Raw genomic sequence first — 16,306 nt, 5'->3', positions numbered from 1 at the left:
ACTCTGTGTTGAAGAAAAACTTCTAATGGTGTTTTACCTGTATGAATTTAAATTTTTAGGAAGCAAAGGATCCACTTGAAAGAGCTGTGTTAGATGGTAGGCAACTTGCTTTGAAGGTAAGGATTATCATTTTTATCCTTTTTATTTTGTATTTTTATTTTATATGATTGTATGCCGACTACTGTATTTGGCTTGATGTTAACTAACTTGACTTGTTGGATTATCTGTTTTCTCATGGCTCTTACAGATATATGCAAATTCTGTCTATGGGTTTACTGGAGCTACGGTTGGTCAGTTACCTTGTTTAGAGATATCTTCAAGTGTTACCAGCTATGGTAATCAAATGGATGCATGACTTGAACTTTGTTACCCAATAAATAAATTTGATGCGATTCTGCAAATGTCATTTATTTTAATGATTAATCCATATTTGAAGGTCGTCAAATGATTGAACACACGAAAAGACTCGTGGAAGATAAATTCACCGTGCTCGGAGGTTACGAGCACAATGCTGAGGTATACTACCAATAACTATTCTCTTGACGAGGCATTCATTTGCTTGATGAATTATTGAAATAGGAACTTGCTATAATGTTATATTTTGTGCATCAAATTTTTATTCTTTTATTATTTCCTCGTAGTATGTTTTTTATTACTTCCTCGTAGTATGTATCCTTTGGGTCATGATAGTTTTGTAATTACTTATATTTTTATGTCAGGTCATATACGGAGATACAGATTCAGTAATGGTGCAGTTTGGTGTTTCCTCAGTGGATGCGGCCATGAAATTGGGCAGGGAAGCTGCTGATTATATTAGCAGCACCTTCATCAATGTAAGTTGTTATGCTCCCTTTTCCGTATTCCGTGTCAATCTTGTTACTTAATGTTCATGTATTTATACTTTCTCCATATTTCTAAATCCCCCCCCCCCCCTTTTTGCCCCTCGCCGCATTCTTCTTCCCTCAATCTCATTATTTCTTGTGCACATTACCATGGCCATCTTCCGTTGGCAGCCCATAAAACTGGAGTTTGAGAAGGTCTACTATCCATATCTACTAATTAGTAAGAAGAGGTATGCTGGTCTTTACTGGACGAACCCGCAGAAATTTGATAAGATGGAGACCAAAGGTGAGTCAAGCTGCACGTTTACTTCTGTCTTGAAATTTAGCGAAACAATTAAATATTTCACCACACCTTTGGTACCAAAAACTCATTTAAATATTCACGTAATTAGTGAACTATTTCAAGTTATGATAACCAAAATAACCAATTTTATTTTGTAGATATTGGTTTCTCCGAATAATTATAGGATTACGGTCTAAGAGATACTTTGACGCAGTCGTTTATTTTTCCTTTGCCAGGGATTGAAACGGTTCGTAGAGATAACTGCATGCTGGTAAAAAACATGGTGACGGAGTGCCTCGATAAAATATTGATGGAGAGGGATATTCCTGCTGCGGTTCAATATGTCAAGAACATGATATCAGATCTCCTTAGGAATCGCATGGATTTATCCCTTTTAGTAATCACCAAGGTATCATAAATACACTCCTGCAACACTTGGACATTTTCCTCTGCTTTCCAAGGGCTAAATGTGCCATGTACGTTTGGTAGTTCCATTTGACATCTTCGCATAATGCATTGACATTCCATTTCAATAGGCTTTGACAAAAACACGGGACAGATATAAAGTGAAAGCAGCACATGTTGAGCTTGCAGATTGGATGAGCAAGGTTTGAAATGTATCATTAGTTCGATTATTTTTTTCACTACCACGATGACTAATAAAAGCAACTTTGTAGTTCGTTGGAGAACACTTCAAATTCTGTGAATCTGAATAGCGCTATATTGTAATGAAGATTGAGTATCCTCATGATCTCGAAAAAGTTGTTAATTATCACTGATTTTGTTATATTTGCAAGCAATTTAAAATTCCTTATGTTCTATATGCGCTATGAATAACAGAGGGATGCTGCTACTGCTCCAAACGTCGGGGATCGGGTAGCATATGTCATTGTTAAAGCAGAAACCAATGCCAAGGTAAGTTTCTCATTTGTATTTATTTTTTAATTCACTAGAGCTCGATGTAGAAAGCCTGATGTACGGATGGTGAACAGGCTTATGAAAGATCAGAAGATCCCATCTTCGTTTTAGAAAATAACATTCCTATAGACCACAAGTACTACCTCGAAAATCAAATTAGCAAGGTCCGTGAAGCATTTTTTTTTTTTTTTGTGGTTTTACAGCTTGCGGTACCTCTTAGCTGATATTAGATAATTTATGGTTGCAGCCATTGATGAAGATCTTCGAACCCATCTTGAAGAATGCTAATAAAGAGCTCTTTCAAGAGAGTCACATGATGTCAAAAAACAATTATACTCCCAACATTGGCATTGCAAACACTACAAGAAAAAGACCTTATAACAACATGCAATGTGTGTTGTAAAAATAGATTGACAACGCACATACGCATGTTGTTGACGGACATGTTGTTAAAGCTTGTGAGCTATAACAACCTACAATGAACGTTGTAAGCACGTTGTAATTTATGTTATAACCAGTTGCACTGCATGTTGTGTTCCACTATTACAAGATGTATATGTTTGTTGCAGAATCTCTTACAACAAGGCACTGTTGCATCTTGTCAAAGACTTTAACAAAATTCAAGAGCATGTTGTGGTATTACTAACCATCACACAAAAAAAATTATATATATATATATATATATATATATATATATATATATATATATATATATATATATATATATATATATACTAAACAAAATACACAAGAATTAGATTTCAATTAATCTAAATGTTGTCTAAATTCTAATAAACCAAAATCCTGGCAAAATACAAATTTATCAATCAACACTATGATCGTATGCCACTTGACCAACAAACAAAACTAGTTCATTTATCATCGAAACTAATTCTAAAGTTTCTTGCAACCCGAGAATGCTCATGCGCCGTACATCTCTCAATTTAATCAATGGATGTCAAGTTCTCCAATATTAGTTCCTCCACAATATACTGAAAATGCCAAAACCATTAATATTCAGAGCAAAAAAAAATCAAATTAAAAAATGAATTGCATCAAAAAATAGTTTAACTTACATTATATTCAACTCAAAAGTCATCTACATCTTCATTTTGCTTCACAAAGGTCATTCATTATCCTTCACAAATTTGGTCATTGGTCATTTTTCAAGCTGTGAGAAAAGGTATGGGAATGAGAACAAATTAAAAAAATCATATATAAAATAATATAGCAACAAATCAATCTTTTGGAAAGTTAAGAAACGAATAACACAAAGCATGTACCTTCAACATAAATTGATCACATGGAGACTGCAATTTGTCTTATAAGTAGTTACAAGAGTGGTGTATATTGCTTCCACATATTCCTTGCAATGCTCGTCATATATAACTCTGTCAAAAATATTGTAAAGGCACAAGGACATTGAACATACACATAAATCATCTAGATCGTATTTATCATAATAAACTGCTATACATTAAAATCCCAAACAAACGAAAGTATGAGTTGATATACAAATGATCAAATAATAAAGATGATCTATACGTAGATAGAAAGCAAAAATGACATATATATTCTATATATGGTGGCAGATTCTCATTTTTTTTACAATATATATGCAAACTTTACATGGTATGAGTGATACATATAGGATATAGTATTATCAAAAGAATTTAAACTTACCACATGTATTCATTGTGGTATATTGCTTTATGGTAGAAACAAAACTTGGCCTATTTTTTAATGGGAAAGACAAAAAAGGAGTACCTGATTGAATAGTGTTTTTGCGGTGGAATGTTTCAACTAGGAATTGCAAACATGAAGAAAATGAGATAAAGTTATTGCAAACCGAAGAAAAACAATACAATCAAAGATGACGAAACCAATGAAAAAAACACAGCTAGGAATCAAATAAAAATATTTACAATAAAATACTCACATATACATAATAATCGACTTCTTCAAATGATGCCTCAATGCAATAAACCAATCTTTCCGCTAAAATTTATCAATTTGTTCCAAATCGGCTGCCTTTGAACAAGAAGAACAAACAATTAACTTTCCCTCAAATTAAATGATACATTGATATTGATATATCTTGTCTTGCAATTTAAAATCAAGTACCTGGGATATGAAATTATCATAATTCTATATGACTACAAATAAATGACATCGACCTCAAACGAGGATGGACAACTGTGCATAGTTTCTCCGACAAATTCTATAAGAAGCCTGATTTCAAGAAACAAATACAATAAAATCAATCCAATTCATTTTGAGAACAAAATATTAAAGAAATTGAATTTAAGCGGAGGAGATAAAACGACCCAATCAATTGTAGATCTCAATTTACAGACTGGAACACATATACTTTACCTGAAACGATGGAGAGGCTGGCGATGGTAGAGGCGACTATGAAACGCTGGCCGGCAGGGGTGAAGACAAAAGCAGGAGCGAGATAGAGAGATGGGTCTATGTTAGGGTTTCAAATAAATGCGTAAATAAGAAAAAGGAAAAATAAAGAGGAAAAGAAAAGAAAAGGAAAAAAGAAAAAAAGAGGGAAAGTAAAATAAGAAGAGGGAAATTAGAAAAGGAAAATAAGGAAAAAAGAACAAGAGGGAAAGCAAAACGAGAAGAGTGAAATTAAAAGTCTTTAAACTTTGGTTGGATAAAATTTGAATAAATTTTACAAGGTGCGAATGCAGGATGTAGTACGTGATAAATAATGACAATGCACGACGTGTGTTGTAAATAATGTATAATTTGACAAAACGCGGATGAACCTTGTGGTATGTAAATTTAACAACATGCAAAATTGGAATGTTGTAATATATATACAACTGTCGTTAATAACAAAACGCATTAAACACGCGTTGTAATACATGTTAAATAACAACATACTTTTTTTGCACCTTGTTAAACATATGTTGTTGAAAGACTTTTTTCTTGTAGTGAAAGCTTTTCGGAAAGCAACTAAGTTGCATTGGATGCAAGACTCCGATTAGGTAAAACTCGGATGTGGACACCTTCCCTGTTTCATTCATGAATCATGACAACTATATTAATAATAAGATATTATTACATGTGAGTCTTCAGTAGTCCAATTAACAACATTTAGTACGAGCAACTGGGACACATGCACCCATGACATATCATATGTTTATTTCCGGGCAATACTGGATACAACATATTATATGTTTCTTTTAGTGATTTATATATGCCAACTGTTTTGATATTGTTATTAGCGATAACATGTCAATGTCAATAGATACTGTTTGTCGAGTGTATAATCTAAGGTTATTTGTACATTAAAAATGTCCCTTGACACTGACACTCTTGTTCAGCACACAAAATAAACATTAACCGTTTGTAATCCTGTTCTGCCAGCAACTCCGATCACACTCTATGCTCGCAATGCAAGGGAAGAGAAGCTGAGCTTTATTGCATGTATGGAAACCTGTCTTCTTACATCTTCATGGTGTGTCCCTAGAATTTATGTCAAGTGGCCATGCACAAATTTCTATCACTCAGTATATATATGTGTTTTCGTTCTTCAGTTGCTGAATTGGAGGAGCTTTTTGGTAGGGTATGGACGCAGTGTCAGGAGTGCCAAGGCTCTCTTCATCAGGATGTGCTCTGCACTAGGTCTGATATATCATCGTATATTTACGATTAGATCATATTTGTGATATATGATTATTAGGGATTCGTTGTTTGGTTCTAATAATGAGTGCTCTGCTTATATATAATATCAGTCGAGATTGCCCAATATTTTACCGGAGGAAAAAAGTACAGAATGATATGGAACAGGCCAAGCAACAATTAGACCGATGGAACTTCTGATCTTCACTGCATCACACAAGGGTCGATTTAACTGTCACGTGAATATTTTCAGACACCCTACAGACCAAGCTAGTCCACCAAAGAGAAGTTGGTGAAGAAAGAAGGTAGTGAGGAAATGAAGATCTGCAGCTAGCAATGTCGAACTTATGTACACTTGTATTGACAGTAATTTATTTGCATTTTTATGAATATATTGTTTCCGTCTCTGTACTGTAACTTATTTAGGATGTTGAAGTAACATGCCTTGAGAAATTGGCTGCTTTTGGAATTTGAAATATTAAATCTCGTCTCAATTTTACTAATACCGTTTTGACTTCAAACCTGATTTTGACATATTTCTATTTTGATTTTGGCAAAATTCGAAACACGAAAACCGTAGTCCTTTGTCTTACTTTTCTAATTCAACTTAAATCCGCTAGATTGAATGCCGTGTGACAAAGTTGTTCATGAATGACCTTAATTAATTCAAATATTCAACTGATAAGGCCATCTCCAAGAGATTAATCAAAATTAATTGTTTATATCTATAATATGATAAATGAACAGTGTTTTAAAACACCACTTTTGACATTCACTCCAACAACATTGTTTATATTTTACATAACCATTGTATTTTATTGCTTTAATATTATAATTTCAATTTAAATTTAAACCACATATTTTTACAATTATATTCGACAAACATATTATAATAGATATAGTGTAAAAAAAAATCTTCAATTTAGTACCATTTCAGAAAAAAAAAATTGATATCATTTGACTAAATTAATTAATATAATATGTTGAAATTGTAGTTATAATTAATAATAAAACATAAACTTATTAATATAATTATCTTCAAAATAGAATTAATATCACATAATTATTTTTTATTAGTAAACTTCAATAAAATACAATATTGTAATATTTTAATAATTTCTTGATTGTATGTTGAGTGTGTTTTATGTCAATATTTTTTTTCTTGTTCTCCTCAAAACTCGTAGCAGCTTATTTACAATGCAAAACCTAGAAACCCACTTACAAGAACTCCCAAGTCGTTGAATGTTCTTCGACATTTTTACCGACCAACTAGAATTTTTTTACCAATCAACTAGAATTGTATCTATCAACAACAAAACTATCGGCATGCATCGTACTTATTTAATAACACGAATATGTTAACCTTTATAGATTTGCGTGATACATTATCAACTAATGATTTCGTACAAAGTGTAATGAAAATTTATATGAATTTAAGCCAAATAAGCGCGAGTACAAAGTCTAATGAAAATTTATAAAAATTTAAGTTGGGGCCATTAATAGACAAAACAAGTCACAAGTCAGCCTAGTGGATATTTCAATATAGAATAGAAGTTTTTAGTGGAAACAGTTGCTCACAAGTCAGCCTAGTGGATATTTAAATCTAGAATAGTTGTTTTTAGTCGAAACAGTTTCTCTCACATCAGGTGGAATGGGGTGACCCAGAACGTTATGAAGCTACGCGTTAAAATTTTATACTCGGCCTTCAATGGGAAATCTACAAACATGAGTAGAGATATGAATCTCCGACCATAGGAAACTTCAAAACGCAAATTATTTATTCAATCTTGTGTTTAATTGAGATTTGTATCTCTATTTTGTATTCAGCCTCCTCTTTGGGAAAGATACCAACAGCAGCTTAAGGAGTGGGAGCACGTTGTTAATCGAAGCAATCCGACCCTTTCAATTGGTGTTCAGAAGAAGGCACCACCAGCACCAGAAAAACCAGCCATGTTTGCTTTCTGCCTAAAGTCGCGCGGCTTGGAGATTCGTAACAAGTTCTTCAAACATAGGTCTCACAAGAAATTCTCCATTTCTGCACACCTCCACTCCACATCCAAGAAATCCATGTTTTGTGCATGGATTTGAGCCATATTTCTATGCCAACTGCCCTTCAGGAATGGGTCCTGATGATATTTCCCGTGTCCATCAAATTCTTGAGGTAGTTATTACCATGTTATGTAACAGTGTGTACCTCTTCAAGAAACTTAATATCTTCAACATAATTATATTGTGTTGGTTTTTGTTCACCCGGGGTTGGTACAGGGTAAGATGAAAGAAACAAACAATAATTACAAAGCTCCTAAATGTATTCGTCGTATTGAGTTGGTTCAGAAAAGAAGCACCATGCATTATCAACAAGAGACCTCTCATCCTTTCCTTAAAATCGTAGTTGCACTGCCAACAATGGTCGCCAGCTGTCGTGGTATTGATTCATGCTATTCAGGTACAATTTGCCTGTCATTTATTATCGTTTTTTGTGGTGATATTCTCATTGTCCTGTAATTCATAATTGATAACCAAATATTCAATAAGCAGATGATATTTAAACTGGTGATACTATATTTCCGATTCTTTACTACGTAATAAATTATGTTAGTTTCCATTTATCTAAAGGCAATACTGACAGGTATACTTGATAGAGGAATACACATTGATGGACTGGGCATGAAGAGTTTCATGACGTACGAGAGTAATATTAATTTCTCTCTCCGTTTCATGATTGATTGCAACATAGTTGGGGGTAACTAGATAGAAGTTCCCCGTGGAAAATATAACAAGATATCGAGAAGTCTCTCCAACTGTCAGTTGGAGTTTTATTGCCTGTATCCTCATGAATGGAAAGTAAATAGTTCTCCTAGCATAGGAGTTGGTATTTCTTCCTAGATTTGATCTTGTTAAAATAGTTTTACCTTTATATACGCTCTTAGTTTTTCGGACTTGATCAGTCATGCTCCTGAAGGGGAATTCTCAACGATGGCTCCATTTCGCATACTAAGTTTTGACATTGAGTGTGCTGGGAGGAAAGATCATTTTCCTGATCCCAGTCATGATCCTAGTATCCATGTTAGCATGCAATAATCTATGCAAGTAACAGTCCACGATGGTACCATTTGTTTCTTATATATATATATTTTGTTATTATCTAGATAGCCAATGTAATAACATTACTGGGAGAAGGCCAGCCATTTGTTCGGAATGTCATGACTCTCAAGTCCTGCTCAAGTATTGCCGACGTTGATGTTATGTCATTTGACACGGAAAAATAAGTTCTATTAACTTGGAGGGTAATGCTCTTGCCATAACTCTAGCCAATAATATTAGATTGACCAGATTCAGAAAATGTAGCCAACGCCATTCTTGAGATATTTTACATTCCATTTTAAATATGCTCAATATCATTAATGTCTTAGATTCCTCATGTACCTGAAATTTATGTCTTAATTGTTTTCATTTCACTTATTTCATTTTATTTTCGCACGCATAAATCATTTCTTCCTATTATATGATACTCGTCTTCTGGTAGGTAGGCTGTACTCTCTTTCTCTCCTTTTTCCCTTTTTTTTTTGGCATTCGTTCCTTTATTTTTATTTTGTTCTCTTATTACATAATTTCCATGCATCCCTTGTCGAGTCGTCCCAAATTGCACGTTAGAATTACACTGTGGCATTTATTTATACCACCACGTACACCAATGCCAACACCATTTTATATGGTCTATAAAGTTCATAACTAGGATGCCATATTATCATACTAATTGTGCCTAAAGGTGTAGATACATTGATGTATATAGAAGGAGAATAAAATCTTGTGAATAGTCATGTTGTCTTATGCAGTAGACTATTAGTAGAACATGATGTCTGTTCTTGGAAGTTCTTTATCTTATGGTATTGTTTTACTGGATGGAACATGTTTCTCTCCTATCTTGAAAAGCACACAGTCATACGCTAAAAGTTCTTCATTTCATCTTCATTTTTATTCAGGACTTAGTCCGTGAAGTGGACCCAAACATCATAATTGGCTATAACATCTGCAAATTCGATATGCCATACCTTATTGAGGTGGAGATATTATATCTTAACTTTGCCTTTCAATTTTTAGTATCTCATTCCAATTAACATGAAAATAATGTTGGGATGTTGTTCCCAACCCAAGATAAAAACAAATTCTGTAGTTTAACAAGCGGTTGACTATGTATAGTGCTTTTGTTTTCTTTTATTTTTGAACTTAACAGAGAGCTGATGTACTGGGAATAGCTGAATTTCCGATGCTTGGGCGTATTCGAAATAGCAGTGTCAGCATCAAGGATACAACTTTTTCCTCAAGGTACTGAAATAGTTTCTCCTTCCTTCCCAAACTGTTTTGCTTACTTTCAGATATCATTATAGTTAACTATGTGCACGATGTTGGTTGTAATACCTACACGCAAGTGCACGTATCATACAAGTAATAAAGTGGACAATTAAGTCCGAATATCGATCCCACAAAGAATATTTAATTATCTAATCCTAGACGCTAAATTCTACCAATTATCAAGCCCACCCTACACAGTCGACTTTAGAGAGAATTAACTAAATTAAACTAAATTAAAAGCATGCAAAAACAAGAAAGCAATTTAAAACGAAGATTTAATCAAGATAAGCAAGCCTAAGATTTTATTCTTCCCCCTATGTGATTATTACTCCCCCAATTCCTTCAATTATGCAAGCAATTAACCCGGATTATTAACCTGAGATGCTAAAATAATCATAACCCGCTTCCGCGTGTATTACGATTCTAATACTCTAGATTCAATTACTATATTCCTATGCAATTAATTCTAGAACACAGCCTTAAGCACAAATCTCAATAATGGCTACCTAAGAGATTAACTATATTCCTATGTTAATACCACAAAGGCTCTTCTACCACAGTTCTAATTATTAACCCGATCTTCCGATTCATGCGATTAACAATAACATAAAAGCGCATAAAGTGGCCAGTTTCATGAACTTAATAAAACAAGTAGAAGAAATAATCCGGAATTAAAACTTGCATAAAATCATAGAATTGGGTTCATAAATCCTACATAGGGTTCCAAATAAAATCATAGAAATAAGAAAATAGCTACTCATGATTAAAGGAAAAACACAAATAAAATAAGTCATAAACGATAAATCTATGCTTAGAGTCTTCGAATTCTTCGTCTTCGTTATTGCTTTGTTGCTCTCCAAATTGCGTAAAAAAAGATCCTCAATTGTGTGCTTGGGTTGGTCTTATATAGGGTGAAGAACTTGGGGAAGAAGGCAGTTTCCTTGAGCAATTAAAATCCCTTTACTGCGCAGCTTCGGAGTCTCGAACGGCCGTCCCATTATTTGAACTAAAACTCGGACGGCCGTCCGAGCCTTAAATCTTCAGAATTTTGATTTTTTCACTTTTGGCCCATATTTTCTCCAAAATTGTAGTTTTGACCCCATACTTTTCCAATTCTTCAATTTGTACCTAAAATACAATAAATCAACTTTTTAAGCACCAATTATCGTTAAAACACAACAAAAGCTCAAATAAAAAGGTACGATAAAGTGTAAAAATATACACTTAACACACGACCACTAAGTTGATTTATGTGGGTGAAATTGAACTGCTAAGCACACAAGTATGAGGATGGCACAATAATAATCTGGATCCTCTATGAAGATAGTGTTGTATAAGAAAGTTATATTACAGCAAATGCAGTCTTTTAGTTGAAATTTTGAAATATCTATTACTCTGTACCTGCTGTATAATGTAGCCCTAGAAAATCATTTACCGTTATGCAAAGGCATGTGCAAGTAAAAACATTAAGCTACAGCAGTCTGCAAATCATTAAAGCTTCCTCATTAGCGAGATTACGCAATCGAGTGTATGTGGTCTGTATAGGCATTAAGTATCTTGAAATGGAGATTATTGAGTTCCTTAGTTTATATCTTGTTGCTAAGTAAACTGATGGATTAAAGCCTGTGGATCTGCAGACAACATGGGACCAGAGAAAGTAAAGAAGTTACAATGGAGGGGAGGGTACAATTTGACCTGCTACAGGTTTTTCCTGCCAAACGGAACTGCATCATCTGAGACTCATATTTAAGAGTGACAGGAAAAAAAATCCTTATTTTATTGTACATAATTGTAAGTTGTCACCTTTGGTACTTGTTTATGCAGGCCATTCAGAGAGATTACAAATTAAGTTCTTATTCACTTAATTCTGTTTCTGCACACTTTCTTAATGAGCAGGTGGGCATTTGTCTTTGTATATTTCTTTTTGCAGTTGTTGCTTTATCTCTCCCCTTTATATAAAAAATTTTAATAACTTTTCTATGTCAATGCTATAGTTTTATACTCATGCGTATTTATTGATTTTTCATACAAATGCGATTGTGTTTTCTTTGTGCGATTCACTTTTAAACTCAAACCTCTTTAGAGCAATGGAATATTTTATTTTTTATTTTTATTTCAATAATAGAAAGTTAGCGAGACGGGCATGCACAGTAAGTTTTGCAATTATGTATTTGAATATATGTTACACGGTGGTTTACCAAATGTTGCTTTTAGGAGAGAAGACTTTGATCTTAGTTTAACTGAGTAGATTCTTATGGTGGACGCATGCAAAATTGCTCAATAAAATTAAGTAAACTACGAATGGTTTACATGAATTGCAATTTGCAACTGACAACAATCTGGAGCATTGGTAGCAAACTGGATATGTTTTGGCACTTTCTTAATTAAGTTGTACAATTCTGCTGTTATCTTCCAGTAGTTTGGATCCCGGATTGTACACTTCCAGAAACTAAATCTTGACAATACCTTTGAATTATGATATCATTTTACTTAGCTATGTCGCCTAACGTTCAATATCCCCTTGATTTTGTTTTTAATTATTACACTGACTTGGTGTTTCTAATTTAAACCGTTTAATACATTTTCAGAAAGAGGATGTGCACCATTCAATTATATCCGACCTTCACAATGGGAATTCAGACACCAGAAAAAGTCTTGTTGTCTATTGTTTGAAGGTGAATCATATTCCTCAGCTTAAGTATATCTGGATTATATTTCTTGTGACATGTAGGCTCTTATGCGTCTCATTTTATTTTATCGTTCACAACATAAAATTTAATTAGTCTGTGCATTTGTATGCTTAGAGCGGTTCCCTATTCTGGTAATTTTATTTTCCTCCTGGTTTTTGCATTTCCAGTTCCCTCCTTGTAGCAAATGCCCTTATTCATTATACTTAGACTGTCAAAGAAAAGGTTTAGATGCCATGTCTATAAAACACCTCCTTCCACTATATTAACTGTCCTCCTCGCACTCAAAATAAACAAAAACGCATGTATAAGTTAGGATATTGAGATTGAATTGTAGGGATGTAGATTGTATTTTCTCTCCAGGTATGCTAGATCTATTATCAAAGGACAACCTGCAATTTCTCCATTTACAAGTTTTACCAATTGTATGAGCATCAGGTCATAGGAACTCCACAAGCTTTCGACATTAGGTCTATCACTGGTTCATGCATTGATATTATACTACTAAATGCATTATACGAGCATTGATGTGATGTCTCATTCACAATCACAACAACAAATATTCAATAAAGAATATTAGTCCGACAAACAATACCACCTTATTGATAGATGCTATTGTTTTTTGTCCGAGCATCGATCAAGTACGAGCATCATTGAACCTAGTATAAGCATCTTCATGTCTTAGGAATTTTGTGTTTCAACATGTTTAAATAAGAAATGTTAGTCTTACTGGGAAAACTCGGTTTCATTGTTAAATTATTGCAGAATGCGTACCTACCACAACGCCTTTTGGACAAATTGATGTTCATTTATAACTATGTTGAGATGGCTCGTGTGACTAGTGTTCCGCTCTCATTTATACTCTCGAGGGGACAAAGCATCAAGGTTGCTCCTTAGCTTTACAGCTAGAGTAGTTAAAAGGAGTAGATCGGAAGATTATCAACTGCATATATAATTCTTACCTTTATCTTCAGGTGATGTCTCAGCTTTTTAGGAAAGCAAAACAAAAGAATCTAATTATTCCAAATGTGAAACAAGCTGGATCTGAACAGGGAACTTTCGAGGGTGCAACTATAAGTGTTCATCTTTCGTACCCATTGTTTCTTTTCTGTCAACTGTATGTTGGTACTTGTATATGCAACACACACACACACACACACACACACACACACACACACACACACACACATATATATATATATATATATATATATATATATATATATATATATATATATATATATATATATATATATATGTATCAATTTCTTCCCTGTAAATGGGCTGTAGCACGTTGTTGGACAGGAAATAAAATGTTTTCTCATATGCAGGTTCTTGAAGCCAGAACAGGTTTCTATGAGAAGCCTATTGCAACTCTGGATTTTTTATCTTTATATCCATCAATTATGATGGCATATAACTTGTGCTATTCTACACTGGTAAAAGTATTTTCTTGTTAGTCCTTCATTTTTTTTTTGTCTTTGGCTATTCTGCGTGAAAGGTTATGTTTAATTTCAGGCAGAAGAATTAAGGAAAATCTAATTAGCCATCTCCCTTGAGATGGGTATTGTTTACTCCAATGTTATTTACTATTTTGTCATTATTATTGCGTAGGTAAATCCCGAAGATGCCCGGAAGCTTAATTTGCCCCCGGAGTGTGTCAACAAAACTCCAACTGGTGAAACTTTTGTCAGATCAAATTTAAAAAAGGTTAAATTTATAGCATTCATGCAGGTTGTTTATTGTCATCGTTTTTTGGTGTAGAAAAAGATGGGTCTAGTTATGCACAAGTTCCATTTTTGGCCTTCTCTTACTATTGTTTCACTTCAGGGAATACTACCAGAAATTCTCGAAGAACTTTTGGCAGCTCGTAGAAGGGCCAAAGCGGATTTGAAGGTTCTCAAGTTAATTACTATAAATATGTAAATACTTTTTTTTTTTTTGAATTTCTATTCCTTTGAAATAAAGGTTCCGAAGTGTTGATCCTACTGCACCATTAAATTGTCTTTTGGATGTAAACTATCATGAAGATAAAGAACACTTATAAAACTTTGAAGATAAAGAACACTTATGTAACTGGTAACTAATAATGCACAAGATCATGTTCGTCTAGATGGAACTGTACATTAGACTGGTCAATGATTGTCAAAGTTTTCTTTATGGGATTAATTATTTCGTTTGGACTACGATATCTGGTGGATTTGTTCACAATGTCCAAAGTTTGAGTTTCGTCGTACTTAAATAGTAATGCAATCTATATTGAAATATAAATTTGTTACTCTGTGTTGAAGAAAAACTTCTAATAGTGTTTTACCTGTATGAATTTAAATTTTAGGAAGCAAAGGATCCTCTTGAAAGAGCTGTGTTAGATGGTAGGCAACTTGCTTTGAAGGTAAGGATTATCATTTTTATCCTTTTTATTTTGTATTTTTATTTTATATGATTGTATGCCGACTACTGTATTTGGCTTGATGTTAACTAACTTGACTTGTTGGATTATCTGTTTTCTCATGGTTCTTACAGATATCTGCAAATTCCGTCTATGGGTTTACTGGAGCTACGGTTGGCCAGTTACCTTGTTTAGAGATATCTTCAAGTGTTACCAGCTATGGTAATCAAATGGCTGCATGACTTGAACTTTGTTACCCAATAAATAAATTTGATGCGATTCTGCAAATGTCATTTATTTTAATGATTAATCCATATTTGAAGGTCGACAAATGATTGAACACACGAAAAGACTCGTGGAAGATAAATTCACAGTGCTCGGAGGTTACGAGCACAATGCTGAGGTATACTACCAATAACTAGTCTCTTGACGAGGCATTTAATTGCTTGATGAAACATGCTATATTGAAACAGGCACATGCTATAATGTTATACTCTGTGCATCAAATTTTTATTCTTTTATTATTTCCCCGCAGTATGTTTTTTATTACTTCCTCGTAGCATGTATCCTTTAGGTCATGATAGTTTTGTAATTACTTATATTTTTATGTCAGGTCATATACAGAGATACAGATTCAGTAATGGTGCAGTTTGGTGTTTCCTCGATGGATGCGGCCAAGAAATTGGGCAGGGAAGCTGCTGATTATATTAGCAGCACCTTCATCAATGTAAGTTGTTATGCTCCCTTTTCCGTATTCCGTGTCAATCTTGTTACTTAATTTTCATGTATTTATACTTCCTCCATATTTTTAAATCCCCCATCCACCCTTTTGCCCCTCGCCGCATTCTTCTTCCCTTAATCTCATTATTTCTTGTGCGCATTACCATAGCCATCTTCCGTTGGCAGCCCATAAAACTGGAGTTTGAGAAGGTCTATTATCCATATCTACTAATTAGTAAGAAGAGGTATGCTGGTCTTTACTGGACGAACCCGCAGAAATTTGATAAGATGGAGACCAAAGGTGAGTCAAGCTGCACGTTTACTTCCGTCATAAAATTTAGCAAAACAATGAAATATTTCACCACACCTTTGGTACCAAAAACTTATTTAAATATTCACGTAATTAGTAAACTATTTCATGTTACGATAACCAAAATAATGACTTTCCTTTTCTAGATATTGGTTTCTCCGA

The 16,306-nt window shown here is 33.8% G+C and overlaps 1 protein-coding gene, 1 long non-coding RNA gene and 1 pseudogene across 4 annotated transcripts; 2 read left to right on the top strand and 1 right to left on the bottom strand.

Moving 5' to 3' along the window:
- The first annotated feature begins 251 nt into the window (after positions 1–251).
- LOC105948918 (DNA polymerase delta catalytic subunit) lies at positions 252–2,418 on the top strand. Its single transcript, XM_088826924.1, has 8 exons — positions 252–335; positions 437–516; positions 720–833; positions 1,014–1,128; positions 1,362–1,534; positions 1,662–2,040; positions 2,118–2,207; positions 2,291–2,418. Exons 2-6 carry the CDS (start codon positions 445–447, stop codon positions 1,737–1,739), a joined length of 552 nt encoding a protein of 183 aa, XP_088683050.1. The 5' UTR covers positions 252–335; positions 437–444; the 3' UTR covers positions 1,740–2,040; positions 2,118–2,207; positions 2,291–2,418.
- A 375-nt stretch (positions 2,419–2,793) lies between these two features.
- Positions 2,794–4,614, bottom strand: LOC148772278 (uncharacterized). Of its 2 annotated transcripts, XR_016034955.1 has the most exons (7): positions 4,420–4,614; positions 4,168–4,275; positions 3,983–4,074; positions 3,811–3,846; positions 3,327–3,434; positions 3,120–3,214; positions 2,794–3,035 (listed from the first exon to the last, which is right to left on the bottom strand). It is a non-coding gene; the product is annotated as an uncharacterized LOC148772278 (long non-coding RNA). The 2 variants fall into 2 exon arrangements; XR_016034956.1 differs by lacking the exon at positions 3,811–3,846 and having other exon boundaries at positions 4,420–4,613.
- Positions 4,615–5,873: 1,259 nt separating this feature from the next.
- LOC105976378 (DNA polymerase delta catalytic subunit-like) lies at positions 5,874–15,907 on the top strand (annotated as a pseudogene). Its single transcript, XR_016030098.1, has 21 exons — positions 5,874–5,924; positions 7,513–7,637; positions 7,747–7,846; positions 7,951–8,110; positions 8,315–8,510; positions 8,616–8,751; positions 8,835–8,972; positions 9,669–9,746; positions 9,920–10,011; positions 11,676–11,742; positions 11,863–11,934; positions 12,627–12,713; positions 13,491–13,610; positions 13,700–13,804; positions 14,057–14,164; positions 14,340–14,435; positions 14,556–14,621; positions 15,061–15,117; positions 15,249–15,336; positions 15,438–15,517; positions 15,728–15,907. The product of XR_016030098.1 is annotated as a DNA polymerase delta catalytic subunit-like (transcript).
- The last annotated feature ends 399 nt before the right edge of the window (positions 15,908–16,306 follow it).

The sequence above is a fragment of the Erythranthe guttata genome, chromosome 2 (genome assembly GCF_056151865.1).
Source record: "Erythranthe guttata isolate IM_541 chromosome 2, IM_541, whole genome shotgun sequence".
Classification (NCBI taxonomy): Eukaryota; Viridiplantae; Streptophyta; class Magnoliopsida; order Lamiales; family Phrymaceae; genus Erythranthe; species Erythranthe guttata.
This window is presented reverse-complemented; position numbering and strand designations above follow the sequence as displayed.

What these genes read in the sequence shown, in the direction of transcription:
- LOC105948918 (XM_088826924.1), top strand. Translation starts at nt 445, where the DNA reads ATGATTGAACACACGAAAAGACTCGTGGAAGATAAATTCACCGTGCTC. An exon ending in GTTACGAGCACAATGCTGAG is followed by an intron (nt 517 to 719) that starts GTATACTACCAA and finishes TTTTTATGTCAG; the next exon opens with GTCATATACGGAGATACAGA. An exon ending in TGATAAGATGGAGACCAAAG is followed by an intron (nt 1,129 to 1,361) that starts GTGAGTCAAGCT and finishes TTCCTTTGCCAG; the next exon opens with GGATTGAAACGGTTCGTAGA.